Source organism: Cibotium barometz, chromosome 1, assembly GCF_041138505.1.
Source record: "Cibotium barometz isolate CiBa-2024 chromosome 1, ASM4113850v1, whole genome shotgun sequence".
NCBI lineage: Eukaryota > Viridiplantae > Streptophyta > Polypodiopsida > Cyatheales > Cibotiaceae > Cibotium > Cibotium barometz.
In genome coordinates, this window is record NC_141046.1 from 73,691,574 (window position 1) to 73,718,886 (window position 27,313).

General features: G+C 46.3%; 1 protein-coding gene across 1 annotated transcript in view; it reads left to right on the forward strand.

The window, feature by feature from the left end:
* Nucleotides 1-25,319, forward strand: part of LOC147642398 (uncharacterized) — an 82,497-nt gene extending 57,178 nt beyond the window's left edge. Inside the window, exons 3-9 of the mRNA XM_086806015.1 lie at nucleotides 16,853-16,919; nucleotides 17,055-17,137; nucleotides 23,002-23,096; nucleotides 23,188-23,233; nucleotides 23,328-23,407; nucleotides 24,902-24,987; nucleotides 25,064-25,319. Coding sequence (XP_086662141.1) covers nucleotides 16,853-16,919; nucleotides 17,055-17,137; nucleotides 23,002-23,096; nucleotides 23,188-23,233; nucleotides 23,328-23,407; nucleotides 24,902-24,987; nucleotides 25,064-25,076 — 470 coding nt within the window. The 3' untranslated portion in view covers nucleotides 25,077-25,319. The remainder of the gene's footprint in view (nucleotides 1-16,852; nucleotides 16,920-17,054; nucleotides 17,138-23,001; nucleotides 23,097-23,187; nucleotides 23,234-23,327; nucleotides 23,408-24,901; nucleotides 24,988-25,063) is intronic.
* Nucleotides 25,320-27,313: the final 1,994 nt, after the last annotated feature.

Sequence of the window (27,313 nt, forward strand, 5' to 3'; positions counted from 1 at the left end):
ACAGAGCAATGGAAGAAAAAGGTAAGGAAACAAGAGCTGGCTCGAAAGGAAAGAGAAACAGGCATGTCAGCTAAATATGACCATGGAATATGTGGACATGTGGTGGAACCTTTGCCAGTTGACATGCATGTAGAAAGGGAGCATCGTGTGGAGACAAGGATTGTAGAGCCAAATAGAGGACAAGATGGTTTGCATCAAGAGATTCAAAGATTAACCAAGCAAATTGGAAATCTTAAACTTGCCATGCAAGTTATTCAGAACCAAGTCAGAAGACCACAAAGAAATCGAATGCAGCACTTCCAATGCTACAATTTTGGGGAGGGGCCATATAGCTCCTCAATGTCCTCAACCAAGGAGAGAGCCACGAGGTGTGTATTCGATTATTCAAAGGGCAGAAGGTAATAGAGGTGTTGGCAATAGAGATGTAAGTAATGGAAATCAGGTGCCAATGCAAGGACAAGCACAACCCCAAGGTCCTTTGGATAATGTGCATGTACTTGAAACCATTGAGGAAGAGGAGGATGAGGATAATGCTGATATGTTGGCCAATAAACGAATAAGAATACAGAGATCTGAGTCTGAAGGTGCAGATAAAGAAACAAGAGCCAAAAAAAAAAGAGAAAAGGGGTTTATGCTCCGAACGTTGCTGCAGGCAGAGCCAACTTTTGGAATACGCTTTGTCATACCCTTCCTTAGGCCAACTTTTGGTGCATGGGAGGAGGCATGGCTATAGTTTCTGGCTCAGAGTACTCTACTTGGGAGGAGTTGATCGTGGCACTTAGGGGACAGGATCCTTGGTACTTAGGGGACGGGACCCTTGGCACTTGACAGAGTTTGGACGCAGCATTCTGGACATCATCTTTACTTTTTGGGAGATGACAACTTTAGCTAGGATGCAGCAACAAGATCTCATTGTGCTCCTCGATTTTGAGAAAGCCTATGATAGAGTTGACTTGGGCTTTCTAGAGGGCATGATGTACCGGAGGCGTTTTCCAGTGGAGTGGATCCGTGGTGTTTCTGGACTTTATTCAGCCTCTCACAGTCAGGTTCTCATTCAGAGAGCGAGAAGCGACAGATTTTCCCTTTCGCTTGGTTCGGCAAAGCTGCCCTCTAGCACCATACCTCTTTTCTATTTGTCCTCGCTAAGGCCATGAGCAGTTTTCTCTCAGCTCAAGAGACTAGGCTCTATGGATTCTCCCCATCTGTACTCGGGAGGAGCTGCTATACTCAGAGTTTGTAGATGACACAGCAGCATACTTATCCGGAGTTGTGGGGAATCTTTAAAGATTTGCAGAGGCGATAGAGATCTTCTGTCGCGCAGAGTGTTGCGAGGCGTTTTTGAAACGGTAGGTATTAAACGGGTTTCATATGTTTTGAAACGTTTCCTAAAAGGTAAGAAACGGGTCCAAAAAGGTTTCAAACAAAATAGAAAAAATATGTATATTTTTAACTTGGAATAATTTAAAAAAAATGTATTTAGCCCTATGACATAACTTATAAGAGACCACACTAAAGTCATTTCATTAAACAAACAAAATACATGTAAGATATCATAAATCATGATTGATCATTGGGCCACTACCCCCACTACCAAGAAAAAGCTTCATACTTCATTAATAGTGATCACTAAACAGAAATCGAAAGGATCACCATGTGGGTGATGAGTCATGACTCATAATCCATGATCCATGGCATAAATTGCAAATGAAGCTAGATGCTAGCAGCAAGAAAGTATCAAAAGAGTATATAAATATATGATGTAACATGTTCAAACTAAATAACAAAGTTCAAATAAAATGATGCTCCTAGCTACTATCTACTTCATCCTTCTCCTCCTCCTTATGCTTATCCTCATCTGCATCCTCTTCCCCTACAGCCTCACTCTCACGTTCACTACCGGTAGCTGAGTCCTCAAATGCCTCATCCTCTAGAGGTGCAGGTGTAGCCTCTCGACGGGATCGTGTAGTGCGAGCTGGAGCCATGATCTCATAGAGCATAGAATAGATGTCTCTCTCCTCTCGAGGAATGTTGGGAATCTCCTTACACTTCGTGATGTCAATCTTATCAGAATTCACTTGGTGAGGCTCAATGGGATGACCTTTTTGCTCTAGCAATCGGAGATTGCAATGGCAAAAGACAAGTCTCTCCAATTGTGTTGTGGAGAGTCTGTTTCTCTTTTTTGTGTGAAAAAAAGCCCATGTACTCCAATTTCTCTCACAAGGCCCTAAACTGCAATCTTGTGAGAGAATTCTCAATGCAAGCCGTCTCTACATTGTACAAAAAAGAATATAAAGTTAGAGTCAAAGAGAGTAGCGTTTGAATATAGATTTAGAAAGAATAGGAGACAAAGATACAAGATTCAAGAACCTTACTAAGTTGGGTGTACCGATACCGTATTTGTCCCACCAAGACACTGGCTCCAACTGTGTCTCCTTGAGCAATGGAGTAGCTCGCCCAAACATATGGCTACCGTTGTGGTAAATGAGAAGCTTATTCTTAAGCTTCCTCATAAGCTATATATCACCTCCCATTTTCACCAACTTGGTAATATACTCGGTTCGGTCCATCCTGACTCTAGCACCTCATTGAGGTATTGCTCCTCATTCCTCCAAAGGGGATGCAAAATGTAAGCAATAGCATGAATTGGCCTATGAAACCAATCCCAACGTTGATTCTAGATGTCCTTAATATCTTGAACTCTACATGTGACATACGTAAGAGATTTAAGATTTAGGAAGCACCAAGGAAACTGCAAGTCTAGACTCTATACATTTATAAAATAAGTTATAGGAAGAGAGAGTCAAAGACTAAAGTTAAGGCCCAAGGGTGAGCACCTGTTAGGCGACAAGGTAGTGCAAGCATTGAGAGCTTCACCAATTCTATCCATGAACTCATAAAGCAGCCCGATGGTACTCCCCTCCATGTCTGTGAGCCGAAGGACACTATACATGGGCTGAAGTCCCTTCGCAAGCCCCTCTGCATCCTGCCACCAAGTATCTCTCATGATCATATGAGAGAATGCTTTAGACTTGGGCTCGTCCTTGTCCTCCCATGCTGTCAACTCATGACACACAACAGTGCGCAATAAGCCACGTCGCACTCTAAGTAGTCTCTCCACCACAATAAACATATATGCGAATTGAGTTTTGGAGGGCTTTAGAAGCTCAAGATCACTATTGGCCCTGTACATGCTCGAAACCTTTGGTCTTTTTGTGATAAAGTTCACCATGTTAGACGCAATTGAAAATACATGGCTCACCCAGTCAAGCTTCCTCACATCCTTAATCATCGAGTCAAGGCTCACAAGCTGTCCACACAATCTTGGGGAACTCTTCCTCTAACATCTTGCCCATGGATACATAATTGGACCCATTGTCTGTGATCACATGCATAATGTTATTAGGGCCAATTTCATTGATTGCCTAGCGCATGTAGGACATAATGAACTCCCCTATAACCATTGTCCTTGCCACTGATGCGTCTATGGCATGAATGAACATTGTGCCTTTGCAGGAGGACACAAGAATGTTGTACACATTTCTCTTCGGCACATCTATCCATCCATCACAAAGCAAAGTACAACCATACTTTGCCCAAGTGGCCTTGAGAGGCTCCATCTCCATCTCCATCTCCACAGCTAGTTGCTCCTTGTGAAGCTCAGTAGTGCGCAATGTTTCATAGGAGGGGCCATCCCACTCACACCCAGTGCGGGAGATAGCTCTCATTGCCTTCTTCCATCGAGGAGTCTTGACAATGTGGAAGGACAATCCACATTGAATAAACAATTTCATCAACTCCCTCGTTGCCTCTTTCATGGCAACCTTCTGCATCCTTGCTTGCTCATGTCCTTTCTTGAACACTGGAAGATTGGTTCTTTTGGCTAGAGGTGCCGAGCTAGAACCATCTACAACATCACCTTCCGTGGTATCTTCCTCTCTGATAGCTTGGAGACCCTTTGATGTGCTTCAAGCTCTCTCAGATCGGGGATATACTCAAGGGGGATATACCTAACTGCTTGGCCTTCCAAGCCTTTAGGCTATCATAGATTTCTTTTGGCATATGCTTACATGGCCCAATGCCAAAACCCTTTGTTTGTGACAAATGTGCCTTCAGCCTGGTGGCACTGCCATAGTGCTTATGTGAGGAAAAGTTGCATTTCCACTTTCCGGAGCCCGAGCCACCATATCTAGACTCGAAGGTGACATTGTTCCAAAGAGAATCACCTGTTTGAGGCCTCCTACAAGGTGGAGATAAATGTAGATCCTTAGTCTTGCAAGTGCTACACATAATATAAAGAAATCAGAAAAGTCTTGGTCCTTGAAAAAATGCTCCAAATTCACCCTATATTGCCCAAGGTAGGTAGCCTTAGGCCTCAATAGAGCAAGGGGAGGAAGATATGCAAGAAATATTGAGCACAAAGCAAAAAAAACATGCTTCTCTGTGAGCTCTGCAGAGAAAACCGTACATAAAGAAAAAAAGAAAATTACCCCTAGAATAGACCTCCACGGGGCCCAAGGACACCAAGGAGCACATGGGGCTGTCACGGGAGCACTATTGTTGGCCAGCTGGTACACACCATCGAGCAACGTGTAGGGAAGTGCCTCTGGAAAATGCGCATGGAAAAAACCGTAGGAAGCGATGACGACATGTTGTAGGGCATTATTAAAATCGGGCTACAAAAAAACGCGTTTCGTACAATACGAAAAAGTTTCGTACGTTTCCAGGTACGAAATGGGTTTCTATGCAACACTAGTCATGCATCAGGAGCGTAGATCAACTGGCACAAGTTTTTTTTTTTTTTCCGAGAAAAGATCCTTTCATTTGTTATATAAAAACGCCCGTAGGGCTACAAAAGATCCTCTCCTGCTCATAAGAAAACAAAGCAGAGATCCAAGCAAGGCAGCTAGGGAGACTCTCCCTAGGTGCAAAAAAATACAAATATCAGTACAAAGACTGAGGGGCTATATCATACAATAGGAGGAGGGAAAAGCCAAACAGGTGGCCTGTAGTGCCAGCGGGGGGAACCCGCGTGTAGGGTATAGAAGGGGCCGCTGCGCCAAGTGGTGTGGAAGGCCTGGCGCCGCAAGATCGCCTTATCCGAGTCACCCCGGATGCGGTCATACTGTCCTCGCAGAGTGTGGATCAACTCCTGCCAAATCCCCCGAACAGTCTCTGCTGGTGGCTCCAGTCTCCCGTCAAAGGCCCTGAAACACCGGGCTCTCCAGGTGAACCATATGGTGAGGCTGCTGAGGAGCTCCCATCGTAGATCCCTCTCCTGTGTCCAGCCGGCGGCGGACGAGAAATCCGGTGAAGGAACCAGGCGAGGCTGGCCCCTAATGAATCTGATGGCCTGGCTGTCCTGCTCCGTCTCATAGCCCATAGCAGGCCCTGACGAAGTCGACCAAGCAGCGGCACCCCACGTATACATACCCTCTGGAGAGAGGGGGCCAGAATGCGCAGCATCCGGAGCCAAATCTGCTGCGCCTGAGGACAGTCCCATAGGCAATGTCTCTGTGTCTCCATAGGGTGGCCGCATCGGCCGCAGGCCGCCGGAAGACCGCTGTAAACAAGCCAGGTGCCAACTGCAGAGCCCCTGTGGGCGACCAGCCACTGGAAGGTCGAGATCCCGTGTGCCTGTCGACTAGCCCAGAGCTTGGTCCAAAAATCCTCCAGGAACTCCTATGAGATTCCCTGTAGCCGCCAATGCTCCGATGCAGCTGGAGAGCCCAATCTCCTCGCCGTCAAAATATGTCGCCCCAACCGAACAGTATACTGGGAAAAGGTGATCTCTGTGGCCTCGGGGGATGTATAAGGATCATGCCACTCGTACTCTCCAGGGTCCCACTGGAGCCGAGCCAAGGGGCGCGCTGCATAAGCCCATATGCGCCAATCAGAGTCCACATCTGGAGGGTCTGGGTCAATATGCCACTTCCGAGAAGCGGTGGCCACTACCCGTATCCTCTGAAAAATGCACTCTGCAACCAAAGGCGACTCCACCTCCACTCTCTGAAGTCTGCCCTCATCCTGGATCTCATAGTAGAGGCATCTACCATCCTCAGTGCAAGCTCTGACAGTAATCAGGATCTCCAACTGTGTAAAGGCTCCCATCCACCGTGGGGCCACTGGCTCGAGAGGCGTGAACTACTCCTCTGTGAGTGCCTCCTGAATGCCATCCCTCATAATCAGCCCCCCTTTGAAGTGACTCAGCCTCTCCATCTGGATCTCCTCTGGGAGACTGCAGAAGGCCTGCCAGTCTCCAAAACTACGTGCTGGGCCTGCCGCCAATGGTCCCCAGGCTAGACGAGGCCGAGAACCCAGCATATGACCCTGCTCTGTGCGAACCGCTGGGCTCTAGATGAGCGGCTATCTGGCCCGCTCCTCATCACAAGGAGGTGGTCTCTGAGAGAGTCCCGGTCTCAGCAAATCCCAAGCTCGCAGGATGCTCAAGGCAAATTTGTCCTCCCATCCTCTACTGAGGCCTGTCCTCCTCATCTCTATGAAGATCCATCGTATCTCCGGTGCCCAAGTGCCCCCTGCTGGAGGAGCCCAAGCCTGCAGCCGCTGCAAAAGAAGCTCTTTCCAAGGCTCAGCGCGCCTGGAAGCAGCCCCCGAACAATAGGCTTCCCCAATAAGGCTCTACTCTGATCAACTGGATCTATAATGCCCAAGCCCCCCTGGGCCAGCGAAAGTGTAATAACTGCCCAAGCGACCTGACCGTCCCGCCCAGACCAAAGAAAGTTCCTGATGAGCCTCTGTACCTGGCTGATGCAAGAGCTCGAGAAAATCCAGCAAGACGTGATGTACCACATGGTTGCTAAAAGCACCTGATTCGCAACCACCACCCTCCCAGCCAAGGATAGCCGAGCTGTACTCCAATACAAAAGCTTCTTCCGAATGCTCAGAAGAAGCGGGGCAATCTGCTGCTCAGGTGACAAATCTAGTCCAATCTGGCATCCCAAATACTGCACTGCTGTGCCAGGAGGAATCCATCGAAAACCCGGGTCTGGGCTCCATGCCGGAGTGGGAGCGCTACTGATCCAAAAGGCCACTGTCTTGCGCCAATTGATCAATGCTCCCGAAGCTGCACTAAAAACCTGAAGCGACTGCTATGCCCTCTGAAGATTGGCCTCCTGGCCATGCAAAAATAAACCCGTGTCATCAGCAAACTCAGCATCGAGCAGGTCCTTCCCCCGGACTGGGAGCTGGAGTCCTCTCAAACCAACCTCCTCTACCGTCAGATACATGCTCATAGCCTCAGCAAAGAAGAGAAAAAGAAACGGGGCGAGAGGACACCCCTGACGGACTGATCTGGTCAACTCAAAACTCTGCCCCCGTCCTCCTGCCATCAGCACCTGGCTACAAGCTGTGGAATATAAAGCCGCCACTCCTCGAATCCAAACTGGCTCAAAGCCCAGGCGAAGCATCGTGCCCTCTAAGAAACTCCAATCGACTCGATCGTATGCGTTCTCAAAATCGAGAAGCATCACGACTAGGTCCTCACCGAGAAATCTAGCTCGGGCCGTCGCCTCCGAGAAGGTGAAAATGTTGTCAAGGATACTACGCTCCTTGACGAATCTTGTCTCGGTAGCATGAATCAACTCCCCCAGGAAGGGCTGGATCCTCAAACTCAAGGCCTTTGCTAAGACCTTGTAGACAGTATTGAGGATCGTAATAGGTCTCCAATGCCGAATATCATCTGGTACTTCCTCCCCCTTGGGGATAAGAAAGATCAAGCCCTCTGAAAAGCTTTGAGGCATCACCCTAGTGTCCAAAACATACTGAAAGCCCCTGCGGAGGCCTGGCCCCAAAAGGTCCCAATATCGCATAAAAAAGGCAGGCATCGATCCGTCCTCCCCAGGGCAACTGTGGCGCGGAAGGGCTCTCAAGGCCTCATCAAGCTCAACCTCTGAAAGAGGCTCATCCAGAACTATATGCATACGATCTGTGACCCTCCTCTGCACATGGGCCCACACAGTCTGTCTGCAAGCATCCCGAGCCTCAGTGGTTGGCTCCGCTGAAAGCAGGTCTCTATAGAACTCAGTGGCAATGGCTCTGATCTCCCCGAGCTCAGTGGTGGCTACCGATCCGTCCTGCCTCCTGAGCTAGCGGACTCCTGCTCGAGCATGGCGAGGTCCAGTAATCTCAAAAAACTCCCCAGTCACTCTATCACCAAGCTGCGTCCACTGAGAGGCTTGGCGACGATAGTAAAACTCATGTCTCTGCGGCCTCTGGCAATGCATCCGTAACCTGGGTCCAGAACTCTGCTCTGGCACTAGCATGGTTGGGCGCATAGACATTGAGCACGCCAAAGAGCTCATCATGCATCCTCAGAATGACATACTGTGCTCTACCAAGCACAATGATCCCGCCATCCACAATGGCCTGCCGCCATACATCCGCAATGACCATACATACTCCTCCCTGCCTACCCAAGGGGCCAAACCCTGCAGACCAAAAGGTGTCCCATCTACCAGGCATCACCGAACCGTATCTCCGGATCCTGCTCTCACCCAAATGGTGCTCCTGCATCATCAAAATATCAATACTGCCCCCAACCAGGCATCTCTGAAGCTCCTGCCTCAAGCAACCACGGTAACGTGTATAGTGTGCGCCGCCAAGGCCCTGTACATTCCATGAGATGATCCTCATGGATGACCTGCTAAGGTGGATGCTGTCTCAGCCGTACGGCGGGCCTTCGCAAGCGGCTTGGATGGAGAATAGTCCCCATCCGAGCGGCTACGAATCTACCCACCCGGTGTGCTGCAAGAATCTCGGATCAGGTGCCAGTGGCTGTCCCATGGCGACTGCCTCCCGCTCAGACAGAGCAACCTCGTGTATGCATACATATCCAGGGTCGCGTGCTAAGTCTGCCACTATGCGAACCACCAGATGTCGAATACAGGAGGCATCCACACTCCCGGGATCAAGGAAAAAATGAGCCAACTCCCATAGTCGGCCTATCACATCTGTCACCTCCAGATCGCTCACATGGTGAGAAAACTCAACTACCTGAGTCTTCAAAGTGCTAAGAGCGAGATCCATCATCCACTCCCGGTCGCTAGGGCCACAGAGGGAATGAGAAGGCCACCGCTGAATCAAGTGCCTCCTCCCCTCGGGCCGGAGGTATCACTACATGAACTCTGATGGGTGCTGGCTCATGGGGGCCCTCTGCTCCAAAAAGCCGTGCGAAGGAATAATCAAAAGCCTCCGAGCGCTATCTAGTGTCGAGGCGAGTCAGCCGATTGTGGATAGAGGATATTCGTGAAGCCCGAATCGGCATGGTAAGTCTCCTCTGCGGTGCTCGAGCAAGGTCGGTGCTCAGTGTCCGCCGGACTGCAGGTGAGCGCCAGGGAACTGCCAGGGCCTCCCGGGGAGCTGAGGCGAGCGGGGGGGGAGGAGGGGGGGGAGAAGGGGATGGAGAAGGAGCCGTTGCCAAAACCGGAGTGGGGACGAGAGGAGGCGAAGGTGGAAGCGAGGCGGGAGGGGGGGGTGGGGGCGAAGGAGGGGGTGCTGGCATCTCCTGGTCCTCAGTCGGCGCTGGGGTCTCTTCCTGTAGAAAAGCTGTTCCTCACGGGACCCAGTGATGCTGAGACTGTGGCTGCTGCTGCATCGGTCTCTGGGCATGCTGCTGGGGCTGTCTCCCTCGATGGCGCCCCTGTCCAGGCTGCCACTCCGAGGTCTCGGTGGGCTGAGCAGGTGTCCCGGAGGTTGCCTGCCGAGCCGCATCTGTGGGCGGGCCATCGGGGGCCTGCTACTGCGGTGGAGGTCGGGGTCTCCTGCAAGGGCAGGCCTTGGCCAGGTGGCCGACCTGCCTGTAGATAAAGCACTGGTTCGGGAGCCCCGAAAACTCCACTCTCTGATCAATCCATCCCCCCCTATCCTAGGTAGCTGAATGACCTTCGGAAGGGAGGAGATGTCAGGAACCAAAACTCTGACCGAAGGTAGTCCAGCTGCTCTGGCCACCACTGAAGCTGTTGTGGGGCCAGCCTCAAGCACCGAACCCACCAATGCTCCTAGCCTAGAAAGGAGCGGAAGGTACTCACGGCGGAGCCCAAGGAAGCAAACTGTAACAACCAAGGGCCTAGGCGTCATCAACCCTGCCATTCAGAGTCGTGCCTTGTTGGGCAAGTTGATTGTTAGAGAACTTCTCCCAAGTGGCGAGCCATAGAAGGATTTCCTCTTGGTCAAGATTTCAGCCTGTACACCGAGCCTGGGCGGCCCTTGGCCGCAGAGCACTAGATGGATCTTCATAGAGATGTGGGCTCGCGAGTCGCTGCTTTACCCCAGCTTTTTAGGTAAGATTTGTAGCTAGCCTATTACAAGCATGGGATCACCTTAGGCTGGCCCTCTAGCAGTCAGCCTCCGAGGATCGTCTTCGACAGCCCTTGATTTGGAACCCCTTGATCCGTTCACCTAGTGGCCACATGCTAGGGTCCAGCTTGATGTATCATGGGGAGCGTTGAGCATGGGATTTACTAGGTCCCTTGGAAGGTGGGGGGCTAGCCCTACAAGTCTCTCACCTTAGCATATTAACAGTGCCAGTCCTAGTCTCATCTACTGGTCATAGAAGGATTTCCTCTTGGTCAGGATTTCAGCCTGTACACCGAGCCTGGGGGCGGCCCTTGATTTGGAACCCCTTGATCCGTTCACCTAGTGGCCACATGCTAGGGTCCAGCTTGATGTATCATGGGGAGCGTTGAGCATGGGACTTGCTAGGTCCCTTGGAAGGTGGGGGGCTAGCCCTTCAAGTCTCTCACCTTAGCATATCAACAGTGCCAGTCCTAGCCTCATCTACTGGTCACTGGACTCTTGGTTCATGGCAGAGATGGGAGATTTGTAGCAGCATTGCCACATGGCACATCTAGAGAGCTCGATGCAGCAAAGGCACCCACACTTTGCGTGTAGAGTCCATTAGGAGCATCTGGCCTGACATCATCCATACCCTTTGCGGCCAATGGGGGGAGCTTTAGGGTGGTTCTGACCGTTTGCGGAAGCGTTGGGAAGCCTTCCTGAGGCTCTGGCGACCTGGCCCTTTTCTCACAAATGGAGGTGGTGAGCCCACTTGGCACTAGAGACCAGTGATGCGGTTATTCCCTCCCCCACCACTTGTATGAGATAGCCTTCTCCTCATAGAGCGGCCAGTTGGAGGTGAAGTGCATCCTTCCTTCCCTTTTGTTCTTTGGTCCTTGTTCCATGCATGGAGGCGAGTTTGTATTTAGCCCTTCGAGGCTGTTTTTTGTTAACTAATAGAAGGATCTTGTTTTCGGAAAAAAAAAAGGGGTTTGAGTCCCCACAAGCCAAGCTAGTCAACCTTGGTGTCCCATACCACTAGAGCATGTGCTAAGGGATCCTCCGCAAGACTGCTTGTGAACCATGGCAGGAGTAAGACTACTTTGGTCCAGGCAAAGACCAACTATCAAGTATAATAGTCTATCACCACAATAATCCATAAGTAACTTATGTAGTGACTACTATAGCAATTAGCCAGTAACCATGGGTTATTAATAATAATGAACCCTAGCCACCTGTAACGTGCATGCAGCCTTCCCCTGATGGCAAGGCTTCCCAACCTTGCCGAGATTAGGACCTAACCCCGAGGATTAGGGTTAGGTACATAATAGACTAGGAGAGCAGAGGGCATGCCACGAGATAGAGAAACTAGTATGCAAGATATTCAGTATTGGGGAGATTGAGTTTGAGGAGCATTACATACATAGATGCCTAGTTTATTATGAGATATGCTGACACTAACATTGTCGCTTCAAGGAGGGTTTTGTGCCCTTGTCATGGGTATTACAATACAAAGAACATAGATGCTTGGGACAATACCTAATGGAGCTGATGCACCACAAAGATAGACTATTGAGGCAGCCACCGAAGATACGCACAGACGTCCATCAACTGACGTCTTTGGCCCCCACCAGAGAGCTCCATTTGACACTTATCCTATATGAGATCCGCTGGGAGAGAGCTAGACGTCCCCATGGAACCATGCACCTGGGGAGTCCTCCGAGAGACAGCACAGTCCCCCTAGAGAGCCAGACGGCCCTGGTCTTGGCAACCCAGACCCTCCACTTGCTAGCTCCAGATCTGGGAGGTGGTGGATATTGAGGCCAGGTACACGGTTCATCAGGAGGACGACACATTATGAGTCCGGACACACGAGGTTCTTCTGCTGCCTACTTTCTTGCGTAAACATGGGGTCTATGTAGTACATTGACTCTGTCGATCCTTTCAGCAGCCAGTCTATTATTTTTTTCTGTTGTCCTGACATCCAGTTTATTCATGGATCATATGTAATATCTTTTTGGTCTCATAGACCTTTTGGTTCTGTCATATACATTAATTACTTCTCTCTCTTTCTCTCATCAGATCGGTTCTGGCTGAGGCGGGTATCGTCATTAGCTGATCACAGCATATCTCACTCTACACAGGATCAACTGTTGATCACATGTACTGTCAGATGTTTACATTTTACTTTTTCTTTCAGTTTTCCATGGCCCAGTATATCCATGGTACCATTGTATTACTTTTGGTCTCATAGGCCCTTGAGGTCTTCCGTAGACGTTAATATAACTCTCTCTCTCTCTCTCTCTCAAATGTTACTACAGCCTTTCGTACCTCATGCCTATGAAAATTCTCCAAGGCAGTCCTATGGTGGGTTGGTTTTTCAGATGACTCTTTGTTTGTGAGAGAAGCCTTTTATGGCATAGAAATCAGTCCACACAGCTTGATGCAGCTTCTGTACGCTTCAGCTGAGCAGAAAGCATCATTTCCAGCTCGTTGCTTGCAAAAGAGTTTCTTCAACTGGGAAGAGATCAATCCACCAGCTTGGGCAACAAATTCTAGCCATACAGGGGCTTCAGAAGTGTATAAACAGCAAAACATTAGTGAAAACAAGGAACCCTAGTTAACAAAAAATCTGAGAAAACGCTATCTGGCAAAAGATAAAAAACCTTATCTCAAGATAGCCACTAAGCTGGGCTTTCAACAAACAGTAGGTGGAAAGCAGACGATTGTTACAAACTTGTAGATTGCAAAGCCATGCTAATTAGGAAGGAAGAGGGCTTCAACATCCAACCTGCCTCAAAATTTGCTATCATGATAGGCATGAAAGAGATGGAAATGGTAAGACACCTACAAGATATAAACAAGATAAAGTCCCATTTAAATACTTAAATAAAATTCTTTCTTGCTTGGACTGTATGTGGCATCAAAGCTTATCTTTCAATTCTCAAGCAACCATAAAAATTACATGTACAGCCAGAGCATGCCCCCATTGACAATATCACGGTGTCCTTTTTCGTGGTTAACAAGACTCGGGCGCCAAAGGTAAATTGGCATTGGATGTGGGGTAACAATATTCAAATTTGCATCTAGGTAGCTTTGTGCACCAGGAGGGCTTAGGCAACCTCCACAACCCGTTAGGCCAACCATCAAGCAGCAGACATCAAGAGAATCCAAACCATAGTCCTCAAAGGATCTAACATTTCAAAAAAATGCTCAGAAAGGCCCCAAAATTAGTATGCAAACTTATCATGAGTAAAAAATGCCAGGAATCAAATTTTGTGGCCATTTGAGGTCCAGAAGAGGGGCAGCCAAGAGCTGTTTCTAGGCCCCTCTTTCTAGCAAAACATGTTTCCAAACACAAGCTTTGACGAGGCCTCTAGATGACTTCCTGCAGCACCTAGAACACATGTGGAAAATCTTATCCTCATCTGATTCAAGGCATCCCGTAGGGAGCCTTCTATCTTTGAAAAGTATTATCATGGGGCAGCCTAAAGGATCCTTGGCAATAGAATGGACATTGGTTTGGAGGTCACTTATTGTCATATGCAAGGATCCAAATCCTGGAAACCCAAATCTCCCCATAAATATGTAAATCTTATGAAAGAGAATAGGAAGTTATTGCCATCTGCATGCCCCACACTTTTGCCTAGCAACCAATGTGAGCAAGATAAGTGCACTCTAAATACTCCCTTTCTCCATCTAGATATTCTGGTCCAGAAGCCCCTTAACATCTATGCATAAAATCCTATGTGGTAGATCTACATCTTGGGCACTTTCTATAAGCTGGCCTGAAGTTTGCGCCTCATGGGGATGGCCCTAGCCAACGCCTTCCATAATAAGGTCATTGCATGCACTGGGGGTCTTGATTGATTCATGGCAATGATAATATGATTCATCCATGATTCAATGAAAAAAGGTTTTAGCTAGAAGCTCTAAAACCTGCACATTCAGCTTAGCACTTTTGAAAGGGGGTGGGGGGGGGAGCTATAAATGCTCCATAAATGAGAAACATAATCTTTGTTGAGCATGCGTTTGAAGTCACAGTTACCAGGAATCTGTGTTTCATACCTTGGGAATGTTGAAACTGAGTGTCTTGACCATATTGTTACCCATGTTTCCCGTTCGTGTATTTGAATGTAATATCAACTATGCTTGTAAATCATATCAATTTGCTGGTGTGCCGTTGCACAAGCCTTTTCCCTCCCTTTTGGTTATTTTACTTCACCGGTCTGATTTCCTCACACGCACACTGCTTTTGTTTCTTGTTCTGGTTCTTAGCATCTATGGTTCCGGCACAGCCATGATTGTTGTGTTAATCTGTCAAGAGTTGATTACTGACCTGCACTAGTTAGGAAAGATAATTGTTCGAGGGAAAAGAACCCTAGTCTCTCTTACAACTCAAATGCCTAGCCTTGTAAAAGGCCTTCTAGAGTACTCTCCGCTTAGAAAAAGCTTAGTTTCCCCACCCTTATCAATGCACTTTCTTGACAATTAATACAAGCAACCAGGGCTCAGTCCTCAGATAAATTGTTAATGAAATAGGTCATCATGCACAACAAGAATCATCATGTACTTTATTGAGATAAGGGTAGGGATACTTGCACTTGACATTGCTAAACATTATGATCGGCATAAACTCAAACAAAGTTGACACATGCTTGATGATAATTTTGCATAGAAGAGGACACAAGTTCCCCCACTATGAATTCCACGATTAATGAATTTTGTCTTCATTTTCATGTTAACTAAATTTCATTTGGGCAGTATTGTTAAAGCATTTAGACCAGTCAATGAACAAGTTTTTTTTTTTTGGAAGCAATGGGATGCATAATAGATTTTAGTAATGCGAATTCTCCTCTCAAGTCCCAACTTTGTTGAGTTCTTATTGATACTTTTAATTCTAGTCCATACTATGCATGATGAAGTTGATGGTTTATTGTCTTGTGGATGACTACCATGAGGTTATAAATTGCACTTTCTTATAAGGTGAATTTGGGCATGTTCAGGTTTTGCTTGCCTCAACTTGGTTTATTGCCTCTTGTTGGTGCTTCTCTCGTGCGTGCATTGGCCAATTGCGGAGATTGATCCGAAATTTTCTCTGGTCGGGCTTGGATGGCACCTCACCCTCGTACCAAGGTAGCTTGGCTCACAGTTATTCAGCCCAAAAGAGAGGGGGGCTTGAATATTATCAATCCGGATGTTCAATGCAGGGCGTTGCTTTGTAAACTTGTGGTCAGAGGTTTCCTACCAGGCACTGAGTCTTGGAAGGATTTTTTCTTGTCTCAGATTTCCAGATGTACACCCAGGGTCGGGAGAGACTGGATGCCCAACACACGTTTTTTGTTCACAGAGGCTGCTGATATTAGGGCACCATCTTCCCCTCTTATTGGAGCCATTGTCAGAGCATGGAGAAGCATGAGATATTTTTTGCGACAAAGGCTTCCTAGGTCTTTGGACGAGGCTGACCGACAACCTATTATGTGGAACAAGTTCATTAGGGATGAGGTTGGTTGGCCACTTGGTGCATCTCGTTATATGCAATGGTCAGGATGGGAGAGATGCAGGATGTTCCTCACTCTGATTATACACCCCCTAGACAGAGGATTGACACTAGTTGGGAGATTATTGCCAGTATTACAGTATGGCAGATCTAGAGAGCTAGATGCACGGAGGCTATTGAGGGTGTCCAGATTTTTGGGTCTCAGTGCATTAGTACTATATGGGGTGATATCATCCACACACTTATGGCTACTTGGGCTCGCATTTAGGGGCCCTCTCGTTCTGCGCAGGCGAAGCGTGTGATATTTATGCGGGAATGGGACCATGGCATCTTCTTTTTCCTCTAGTACCACAAGTCTTACATGGCATCATGATGCTCCTCAGTGGTTGAAATCACCTTACATATTGGGGTGATTCTATTCTCTTCCGGCTTATAGCTGTGATTGTTGTATGTTTTTCTCATACTTAATAGAAGTCTCTTTCTGAAAAAAAAAAAAATAAATAAATAAATTTGGGTATGTTCTTGGATTCATCTAGGTATATCTTTATTCTGTATTAGTGGACATGCAAATTTCACATTGTGATGTTTTCGTCCTAAGTTGCAGCCAGTTGATATTGTGTTAATTCTTTCTATCTTTAGTAGTGCATATGCCCTATCAACTACCTTTTTGTTGTAATAATTCTTTCTATTTGTTATGATTCTTGGTGCTAGGCTTCATTATGGCTAAGTCTGCCCTGTATCTCCGGAGCTCTGACAAAAACTTAGTCCTTTGTATGAATGTATGCTGTGTGGGTGTGTGTGGGAGCATATATTGATACCAAGTTCTACACCCACTATTGGGCACTGATGACGTTAGTGGGGATGTCGTAGTATCTAGTCCATACTATGCATGATGGAGTTGATGGTTTATTGTCTTGTGGATGACTACCATGAGGTTATAAATTGCACTTTCTTATAAGGTGAATTTGGGCATGTTCCTGGATTCATCTAGGTATATATATATATACTTTTAATTCTTGCTTGTTGCTACCCTCCTTTGAACCTTTAAGTGTTCTCTTTCAGTCTCAATCTCTGTACCATCCAACACCGAGTGGGTTCAGAAAGTTATTGAGCTTGAACCATGTGTAAGGTGAGAAACCTTTGTTTGTCTTTCACTCCTTTTTGAACACTTGATTTTAGAGAAAATGTGTAAACTTTTAAGCCACTAAGCTCAACTTTTGGGACCAGTTTAAGCAGAAATATTTTGTGTGCATCTATGTGACAGAGGCTGCCACATAATAACAGACAAGATCTATCGTGCAGTTCCTGAAATTAAGTTCTTTCAAGTTGCCTTGGCAAATCTGTTTGGTAAGTATACGTTCACTGCAAGCAGCTATTGGTTGTGTTTCTTGCCATATTTTCTCTTAGAACCTTGTATGAAGCACACATCATAGTACTTTGAAAAATAAATTTTGTTTACTTTAGTTGCACCATGCATATCATGGCTTTTCACTAACTGTTTAATGTCTAATAGCAGGTCCATACTTAGGCCATGGCCATATATGCCTTCGGGGGGATGCGATTATTGACATGTGATTTAAAATGTGTGTGCTGAGTCATAATTGAGGGGTGGATCAACAGGAATTACTTGTGTGATTGGCAACATGTTGAACAAGTAAGGCAAGAAAAGGAGGGGGCAAATACAGTGAGGTAAGTCATGACACAAATATTTGAACAAATCAAAGGTGCTGTTGAAGAGGATTGCAAGAGTGATGCAGACAGCATAATGGAAAAACCCACAGTGAACCAATAGGTAAAACTGAAAGGCCCAGAAGAGTGGTGGGGGTTTGGGAATTCAAAGTAAGGTTAAAACTAGTGCAATAGAGAAGTAATCTGAAACTTCAAAAGTGTTGGTGGCAAGGTGAGTGTGAAAGATACATAAAAAGGGAAAGTGATCATGATTATATATATATATATATATATATATATATATATATATATATATATATATATAATGTATGTGATAAAATCAGGGCATACACCTGCACTTTCTTTCAGAAAGAAAAGAAACAAAGAAAGGTTTTATTAACGTCTTTACTAAAGACCCAATGGGTCTGTGTGACCAAAAGTGTTACTTATGTTCCATGTTGTAAACTGAAGATCATAAACATAACCATGGAAACACACAAAACAAAGAAAAACCAAAGAAAAAAGGCCCACGTACTACGTGGCCTGTGTACAATGAGTAGTAGGGGCAATGAAGCCAGTGGGGTTCATCATGTGGCATCCTCCTCTATGAAGACCTCTACCAAAGACAATGCTCATGGTGTTCCTTGGGAAAGTCTGGGAAGTGGACCGTGATTAGGAATACAACATTTGTGGAAGTGATCACGTTGGGATAGAAGCCATGCTTCCGTTGTGTTTGGGGGGGAGAAATTGGTGGCCAAAATGATGGGGGAAGTGTGAGCATGATGGGGGAGCTCGAGCTCCACAATTTTGCTCCTCTTCTGATATGTGTTTATGCCCAATCATGAATTCTTGTCTATTGTGCTTTTTATCTTGAGAGAGAAAAGAAAGCCATTTTAAACGTCTCCCAAAGATCCAATGGGTCTATGAGACTGAAAATGGTACAAGAGTTCCCTATTGTACTTGGCCATGGAAAAAAGACTTAACGAAATTGAAGAGTTCCCTGTTGTGACTCTCCGTGCCTGCTGAGCTTCTTCAGGTAAAGTCCCTGGCAATGCTGGTTGGGAAAGTCAATGATCCTCTGTCTCGACCTCTGTGTGGCGTGGAGCAGAGTTGACAGATCCTGTCCTCTCTGGCAATGCCCTCTGCTCTCCCTGTCTCCACTTTAAGGTGGTGGGATGAGACCCTACTCTGTCCAATCGCAATCCGCATGGCATGTGACATGTGCCTGTGCAGGTATCTTGGCCTCTGGATGAATCTATTTGCTGTGACCCTCAAGACGTGATCTCTGTAGAACTGCATCCTTGTGGGTAGCTTTTTTTTTTTGGGGGGGGTGGGGGGGGGGTGTGCAAGCCATGTGGTGTGTGGGTGTGTAGGCTGAGGAGATACGACCGGATGATCCGGTTGATATCCTGATGGGTGAGGCGGAGGGAGGGGACATCTAAACTGTACTAAAAGGGTGGCGGTACAGTTTAGATGCCTTGTGTGAGAAACTGACTGGTGACCCCAGTATACCATAGTTGACCATGCCCCTCTGCTAGTTGTTGGGAGGACTCCCAAGCAAGTTTGCGTAACCTGTGGCCATCTAGGCTGCAGAGGTGGGCTGCCCTGAACTCTGGCAAGATGATAGGGTGTGATACCGACGGTTTGCTCTGGATCATGCGGGAAAATATCATAATCTGGAGCCTCTCAATCCTCCTCCCCGAGGTTTGGCCCCAAGGAGGCTCCGTACATCACCGCACAGGTTACTAAGGTGTCAATCCTCCTCCCCGAGGTTTGGCCCCAAGGAGGCTCCGTACATCCTTTGGTACTAGGTTCCTGGAAGTGTTTGAAAACCGTGTGTGTGTGTGGAAGGGCTAGAGTTGCTTTGCCTCTCGTTAGTCTAGGTGTGCAATGCATCCTGGTGCCTCTGTAGTCCCTTGACTGAATCTGAAACTAGCACTATATCATCTGCATATACCGAGAGAGGACTAAGGTGCCTGCTAGAGGAGATCTTGTGCCACCTAGTATGTCAATGAAGTTGGAGATCTATCAATGTAGAGCCCAAATAGAGTCGGAGAAAGAGGGCAGCCTTGTTTCACCCCATTAGTGCTAGTGACCTCGGGTGGCATTCCTCCTGAGGCTCTGACCTGGCCAGCAACTAACTCATTAAGTGCTGTGATCCCCCATATCATCTCCGATGGTACAGCCAAAGCTTGCATGAGCTTGAGGCGTGCCTGGGGGACAGTGTCAAAAGCTTTGTGGAAGTTCACAAAGAAGCAGCCGTAAACCTGGTGTCTCTAGGATCTGGCCTCCTCAGTGATGGCCCTCAGTGTGAAAACATGGTCCAGGGTAGAGTACGAGTATCCTTGCATCTCCGCAATGGAGCTGAGCTCAGACTCTAAGACAGATCCATAAGCTTTGGCCAAATTGAGCCATGGCTTAAAGCTCTGTTGAGCGTGTGCGCTAGGGGAGGGGCAACGGTGTCACATGTGTGCAAAATGCTCCGCTAGTAATCCTCATTCCCCTGGTATGCCTGTTCGGGAGTTTTTGTATGGCTGCAGTGACATTTGTGACAGTGAAAGGGGTTGATTAAGTGGGGCAGTGGTCAGCTGGTGGGGCAAAAAGTGGTTGGTTGGGTGCATGGTAGAGGTTTGTCCTTATGTGTGCCAGCTGAGGGGATCGGTACAGGGTGTGGGTGGTTGGTGTTCCCGAAGCTTGTGCCAGGCTTCCTTGCTGTCCACACTTGGAAAGAGTGGGGATAATTCATTCTCGTGCTTCACTAGGAAGACTTGGTCTGTGCATTGATTATGAAAAATCCATTGCGCTTCCCGCTTCGTGATTTGCAAGGTCACTTGCTCTTGCAAAAGGCAGAGGTGGGTGGCCCTACACTCATTATCATACCAAATGTTTTAAGGTGTGTAGAAGGAAAGGAGTTTTCAACCGAGTTGTGCAAAATGGTGGTTAGCTGGGCTGTGAGAGTGTATGGAGCAGGACTGAGGGTCAAGTTCTTGGAGTTGGCGGTAGATATAGCATCATGATACACATAATCCAGGTCGTGGTGGAAGTGAACCTGTGTAGTGAGAGGCGGGATTTTTGTTTTTTTTTTGGGGGGGGAGGGGGTGAGTATGATGGGAAAGGTGCCAGATATAGTAAAGGAGAGGGGCAAGGGTGTCACACACGGTCTGAAATGAAGGCCCACGATGATACAGTCTGTGGTGCTCTTTGTGTAGACGTCTGCAGTCGTCGAGCCGCACAGCATCCGTTGCCATACCCTCTCCATGTTGAGAAGGGTGAGCAACATTGGGTGGAGCAGTTGTCAGATGGTGGGGCAAAAAGTGGTTGGTTGGGTGCATGGTAGAGGTTTGTCCTTACGTGTGCCAACTGAGGGGGTCGGTACTGGGTGTGGGTGGTTGGTGTTCCAGGAGCTTGTGCCAGACCTCCTTGCTGTCCACACTTGGAAAGAGTTGGGATAATTCATTCTCGCGCTTCACTAGGAAAACTCGCTTTGTGCGTGGAGTAACACGACGAAAAATCCGTTTCGCTTTGCGCTTCGTGATTTGCAAGGTCACTTGCTCTTGCAAAACGTAGAGGCAGGTGGGCCTACACTCATCATCATACCAACTGTTTTAAGATATGGACCCACAAGGGGGTTTGGCAGTGGAGCAGCTGGGTTGTGAGTGTATGGAAAGGGACTGAAGGGTCAAGTTGTTAGAGTTGGCGGTAGATATGCGATCATGATACACATCATCCAGGTCATGGTGGAAGTGAACCTGTATGTAGTGAGTCAGTTTTTTTTTTTTTTTTTGTTTGTTTGTGGGAGGGGGGAAAGGGGGGGGGGGGGGGGGGGGGGGGGGGGGGTTGTGTGTTGTGGGGGTTATATATGGAATGGTGAAATCCTGGATGTGGGTGGCCAAACCGAAGGCACCCTTAGATGCATGGGATTTTCTCAGCACTAGATCGGAGGTATTTCATGCTTCTATTGAGATGCTCACAGTAGTGTGCTTGCATATGGTGGTAGAGGTGATTGCTTCCAGATCTCTACAACAGGGATGCCCCTGAGCCCCCCTCTTATATCTCATTGTTGCCTAGGCTATGAGCATCTTTCTTCGCTCCACTGCGAGTTTTTGGTTTGAGTCTACCTTTGCGCAGTGAGGGCGAGCTTTTGGACTCTGAGCTTTTTGATGATACTGCTATGTTCCTTGAGGCCTCTTACATATGTTTATGTTCCTTTTGGATTGCATTGGAGGAGTTTTGCCTAGCTGCAGGGGCTCTTATTGATTGGCATAAGTCTGTTGGCTTTTGGATTAGTGACTCGCAAAGAGTGAATTGGGTGTAGAGCTCGGTTTTACTTGGATTGACAGACGCTGTACTGTGAGATATTTTGGGTGTCAAGTTGAGGTTGATATATCACCTGCACAAGAGTTGGCACAAGTACTTACGAGCATAAGAGGTTCTTCCTTGGAGTTCTAGCCTCCAAAGCCTTGGTGGTTAACCAAGTAATTCTTGCCTCAACTTGGTTCATTGCCTCATGTTGGTGCTTCTCTCATGATGCATCGGCCAGTTGTGGAGATTGGTCCACAACTTTCTCTGGTTAGGTTTGGATGGTACACTTGGTACTCGGGCCAGAGTTGCTTGGGAGACTGTTATACATCCTAGACAGGAAGGGGGTTTGAATATTGTAGATCTGGATATACAGTGCCATGCTTTGCAAGTTAGCGGTGAGAGGCTTCCTTCCAGGCAGCACTGAGACTTGGAAGAATTTATTTATGTTTTACATCTCTGGATGTACCTCGTGGTGGAGGAGTTTTGATGCTCAGCTCATGTTTCATTTGTACTAAGGTACTTATAACTGCCATTATCAGAGCTTGGAGTAGCATGAGACCTTTTTTGAGACAGAGGCTTCCTAGATCAGAGGATGAGGCTGATAGACAACCCATGACCGTCTGATATTGTAACCCTTGGGTCTCTGTGCTTATGGCTGTATGTTGGATGTCCTATCAGAATCTTCATTGGGATCATGGTGAGTGGAAGTGGATTGATGCAGCCAATCCTATGAAGAGGTAGCCTTTTTTCAGCTGCAATGTTCAGAATGCGAGGCTCCTTTTACTTGGACAGATTCAGACTCCTACACTTAGGGAGAATTATGACATTGCCCCAAAGGGATCTTTTTCTCATCGACCCCCACAGGACTCTCTTGGCACCTTTGTGCCCTAGATTGGTTGAGATCACCCTACATTCTGGGATGAGGGTTTTTTGTTCCGGTTTCTAGCCGTCATTTAGCCACCTGAAGGTCCTCCTGGCTCTCAGAAGGGATCGTGGGATCCTTTGGCTCTATGCACCTGAGAGGTCACTAAGAGGGGGGAGAGAGAGAGAGAGAGGGAGCATATAGCGGGCCTCGTCCTTTTGGACCATATACACGGAGTTCTGTTTCTTGGTGTTACATAAATTGACTCGTGCGTTCCCTTATATGTATTAATATGGTGTATGTTAGATTTCATATCCTGACGTCAAAGTATGATGCATCTTTTGTTTTTTTATTTAAAAGGGTTCATTAATGGTAACAGTGATGCACACTTCTGCTAGTTTGACCATCAATGAGAATGCAAGCCCAGATGTCCCTCTGGATATGGAAGATTCACTCAGCAGGATTGTACCGGAGGTACTTTCATTAACGCGATCCACTTTTTTGTTCAAATGACGTGGCTTATCAAAGTGGTACACTAACATATCAAAAAGATCTGTTTGAACAGGGCCATCATTATCGACATCTTGATGAGGGTTTAGATGATATGCCAGGTCTCTCTTTAATATGATTGATAGTGACTATTTATACTTGCCATCTCAGCATTCTGTGATGCTTCAGACACTGAAATTATGTTTTCCTTTTCAGCTCATGTGAAGTCATCAATGATGGGATGCTCACTAGTGATACCTATCAGAGGAGGAAGATTTTGTCTTGGCATTTGGCAGGTCTGGGCCCTGGCATAAAAAAGTAACTAAGGTTATAGCATGCCAGTTGTTTGTGAGAATGCCATTTCTTTTTAAACAAATGCCGTAAAGTTGTTTTTATAAGTAACATCACCTGATTGTACATTTTGAAGTACCACTGTAGCAAGCTGGTCACATGAAAAACCATAGTTGTCAAAACGTCCCAATGGAATGAAAACAGCGGCCCCAAAACATTTTGAAAACTGTGAAAAATGAATAACGAAAACGAATCCCAACACCACAACATTGCGCCATGTCGTCTAGCTAGTTGCGTTTCTCAGACAGGCTCAACTGCGTGAGGAGGATCAAGTTGATGAATGCGCAAGATTACAACCCGTGAAAAAGTTGGTTGAAAGGTTTAAGCAACACCACAATGGCAATTACAGATCTGCCCTTAAGGTAGCAGTCACAATCTCTCCATGGGCAACTCGGTGACAACTAGGTAGGACATTACTTTTAGACGGCCAAACTTAATGTGATTTGGCAGTGTGGGCTTTCCCAACTTGCCAACGGACGGCTTTCAATGTTTTTGTCAACAGGGTTGGAAAGGGTTGGCCAGCAAGTTGGAATACAAAGGTCTCAATGGGGTTAGCAATGGCTCCTCCTGAAAAAGACCCCAGATGAGGGTTGGGACCTTGCCAACGCAAGTTTTGACAACAAGGATAAACTTTGAGCTGCTGTTAGAAGTTTGTGTTGAGGGATGCCAAAGTAGGTCTTAAAATATGAGGTATATCTACTCCTGCACTTCTCATGTGCACACTTTCCTGCTTAGGTTCTCCTCATTTTAACTCCGGAATGCTTTATTCTACTTAACTTTACCCTAGGAGTAGCTCTTTTATCTATCAACACAAACTTCTGTCTACTCCTGCACTTCTCATGTGCAGACTTTCCTGCTTAGGTTCTCCTCATTTTAACTCCAGAATGCTTTGTTCTATTTAACTTTACCCTAGGGGTAGCTCTCTTATCTTCTACTTCAATAGGTGGCAGTTGCACTGTCACCACTTAATTGCAGGCCCCTCCCGCTCAACCTTATTTCATCCTCCACCATCATGCATTACAACCTCATTGCAACTTCCTCCACATAATGGCTAAGAAAAGGAGTACAGAAAGCATCACATCCCTATCACTAAAAAAGGCCAGCCAATATTATATGGAAACCTTGTGATCCACTTGTACAACAAAGCTGTTGATGGAGGCAATCTTAATGGGTAGAGATGATGCAACCAGCATGTTGTAATTATTGAAGGCCATCTTAGCCACTTAACACTAGAAAATGGGAATTATCCATTTTTCAGTAGTCTTGGAAATGTTTCAAGCATTGCGTACATGAGAAATTATGCAGGTACAACCCCGTTCTCTTACACAGGAGAAGAATGCCATCAAATTCTACCTCATATGAATACTTTTTTTCTGTCTGCAATAGGGTACTCACAAAGAGGCTTCAAGCTTACCTGATTTTTATGGAGCTGGCTGCAGGGAATCTGGTTAAATGAGCATCGAAATTCTGGTGGTCCTAGAAAAGTTTGCATTACTATTCAAGGAGTAAAACGGCCAGATGGAAGGTAATTCCTGATTAGAAGAGAGGTCCTTAAATCACAGTTGTTTAAGCTCACTTTTTTTTTTCCTGGATGTTGGCAGGATGTACACATAAACAATGGGTTATCATCGTGATCGTGGTATTATCTAATGGGGGGTGACATAGCTAATGGGGTTTTAGACATCTTTGTGCAAAAATGAATGTGGCACTACCGAATAAGCCTTATTATCAAATCTAGTCAAAATTGATGAAGCCTCTTTAAAAATGTGTTGCTACAAGCTCATTCATCTGAGCCATGTGCCATAGATGAGGTATTTTTAATTTAAAGCTTGAGATCTCTCATGGTTTTAAAGATTACATCATGTGATGTTGATCATGAGTGATTAGACCTTTAATGACACCTGTTGTGAGATGGGTGAGAGGAGGTGGAGAAGAGAGGAGAGACAGTGTGGATTTTGTGGAGGCATTTGTCAACGACCTGCAGAATCATGGGATAACCTCTTATGTGTCTTGGAATCTGCACAAGCACATTCAATCAGAATTAAAATGTCACATTTGAGGAGGGAGTCCCAAATCTCTGTCCAATCACACCTGATAGGTCAATTTCCTGCACTAGACACTAACGAGCAACCTTGATGACGATGAAAAAGCAGTTTATCTCAAACATGGCTCCATCTGTGCCACACGTCTTTTACGTGGTAAAAAGGGATTCCAATATCCTTTCTTCTACTCCTGAAAGATTTGGTCACTAATGGACGTGGATGGTACTAGCTCACTCATTGTAGAAGTGAAGGTTGACCTTCAGTGCCTCCTGAAATCATCTTCAAGGAGCTGTTGCGAAGTCAGAACGGTCCATAAACCATTTTTGATGCCCAAAATGAATATCCAAAAATAAATGATCTAAATGGGCATATAAGCATATGCTTGGATAACGCTCCTTGAAGACTGTGAAGAGTACTACAGTGTAACAGTTCCACCATCTTCTTCTTGAAAAAACAGGCTTTTCTTACTCATGGGCGGTCGGTTCCACGTCTTCAATGGGTGATAATCTTGCAGCTTCAGCAGGCCTCGTGTCACCACCTTCCGCCTCTAACCTCTCGAGTCTCAAGTATTGCGGATAGATGACCTTTCCGAGACCAACGGAATTCTGCAAGTCAATGGCAGTACTGATTCTCATACACTTCTTTTTTTTTTTTTTGGGTTTTTTTTGTTTTGGGTTTTTTTGTTTTTGTTTTTTTTGGAGTGAAACCACTCCTTTATTAGGAAAAACACTTCCATTGTTGAGAGGAAAGTTCTCCCAGATCAAAAAAGAATCTAGGAGTGAAAGGTAAAGAGTCCTCCTAAAAAAGGAAAAAGCATATGATATCACGGCTGAAAATCAGCTCATTTCTTGCGTGGTAGATCGTCCGCAAAGCCTGGTATCTGGTCCAAGAAAGGAAAAGAGTGTAATTTGACAAGGGTGGAAAAGGTGGCCAAGTATACAGAAAAATTTCTCAAAGTTGTTGGGAAATCACACATCTCAAGTGCCTTGACAATTTGTCCAAGAGAGCACGAGGCATCCCCATAACAAATGAATAACTGTCTCTTGGTGATGAGAACCTCTCTTACAAGAGGCAAGTGCAATGTTTCTTTTAGCTAAGATGGTGCCAAGAGGGAATGCACCTACAATGCATCTCCACAAGAAAAGTCTATGTTTGAGAGGTAATTTTCTCTTCCATATTGTAGTAAGAGAGGCCTTCCACCATCAAAGAGGTTTTGTTTACATGCCACAACGGATTTGCCTGTGTTTGTATCCAAGGTGGAGGGAGCAAAATTTTATAAGCTCTAGCCGTCGTGAGGAGATGGAAAGAAAAAGGAGAGTAACCTGGAAGTTACCTATCGAATTTCCAATCTCTTAATCTTTTCCTCTCTTATACACACTAAAAAAAAGAAATGAAAATATAGCTTCTATTATGGAGAAATATTACAAGGAGTTAATCCAAGGTGGGATTAACTCAGAAGCATTGAAAAAACAGCTCAAATTGAGTAAGATAAATTTGCTCCATTCGAAGACTGTCATGGAGCGATTGTCTAAGATGCACTCTGAAAAAGGGATGAGGATCAAAGTCTAGTTGATTGAATACGGTAGAGGCCCTTCATTAGCACATCTAGCAGACATCATTTAGGATTTTTCTAGCATTTTTATGAGTCTTTTAGGCTATTTATGGCAGAGTTATGCCTCACAACTACTGTCGGCCTGTTGCTGCTGCAGTTGGCCAACTTGCTCATATGAGAGATATATAAGGGCTCACACCCTTATCCTCATATCTCATCTCATTCTTGCATATTTGCTAGAGGTCATGGGTTGTTTT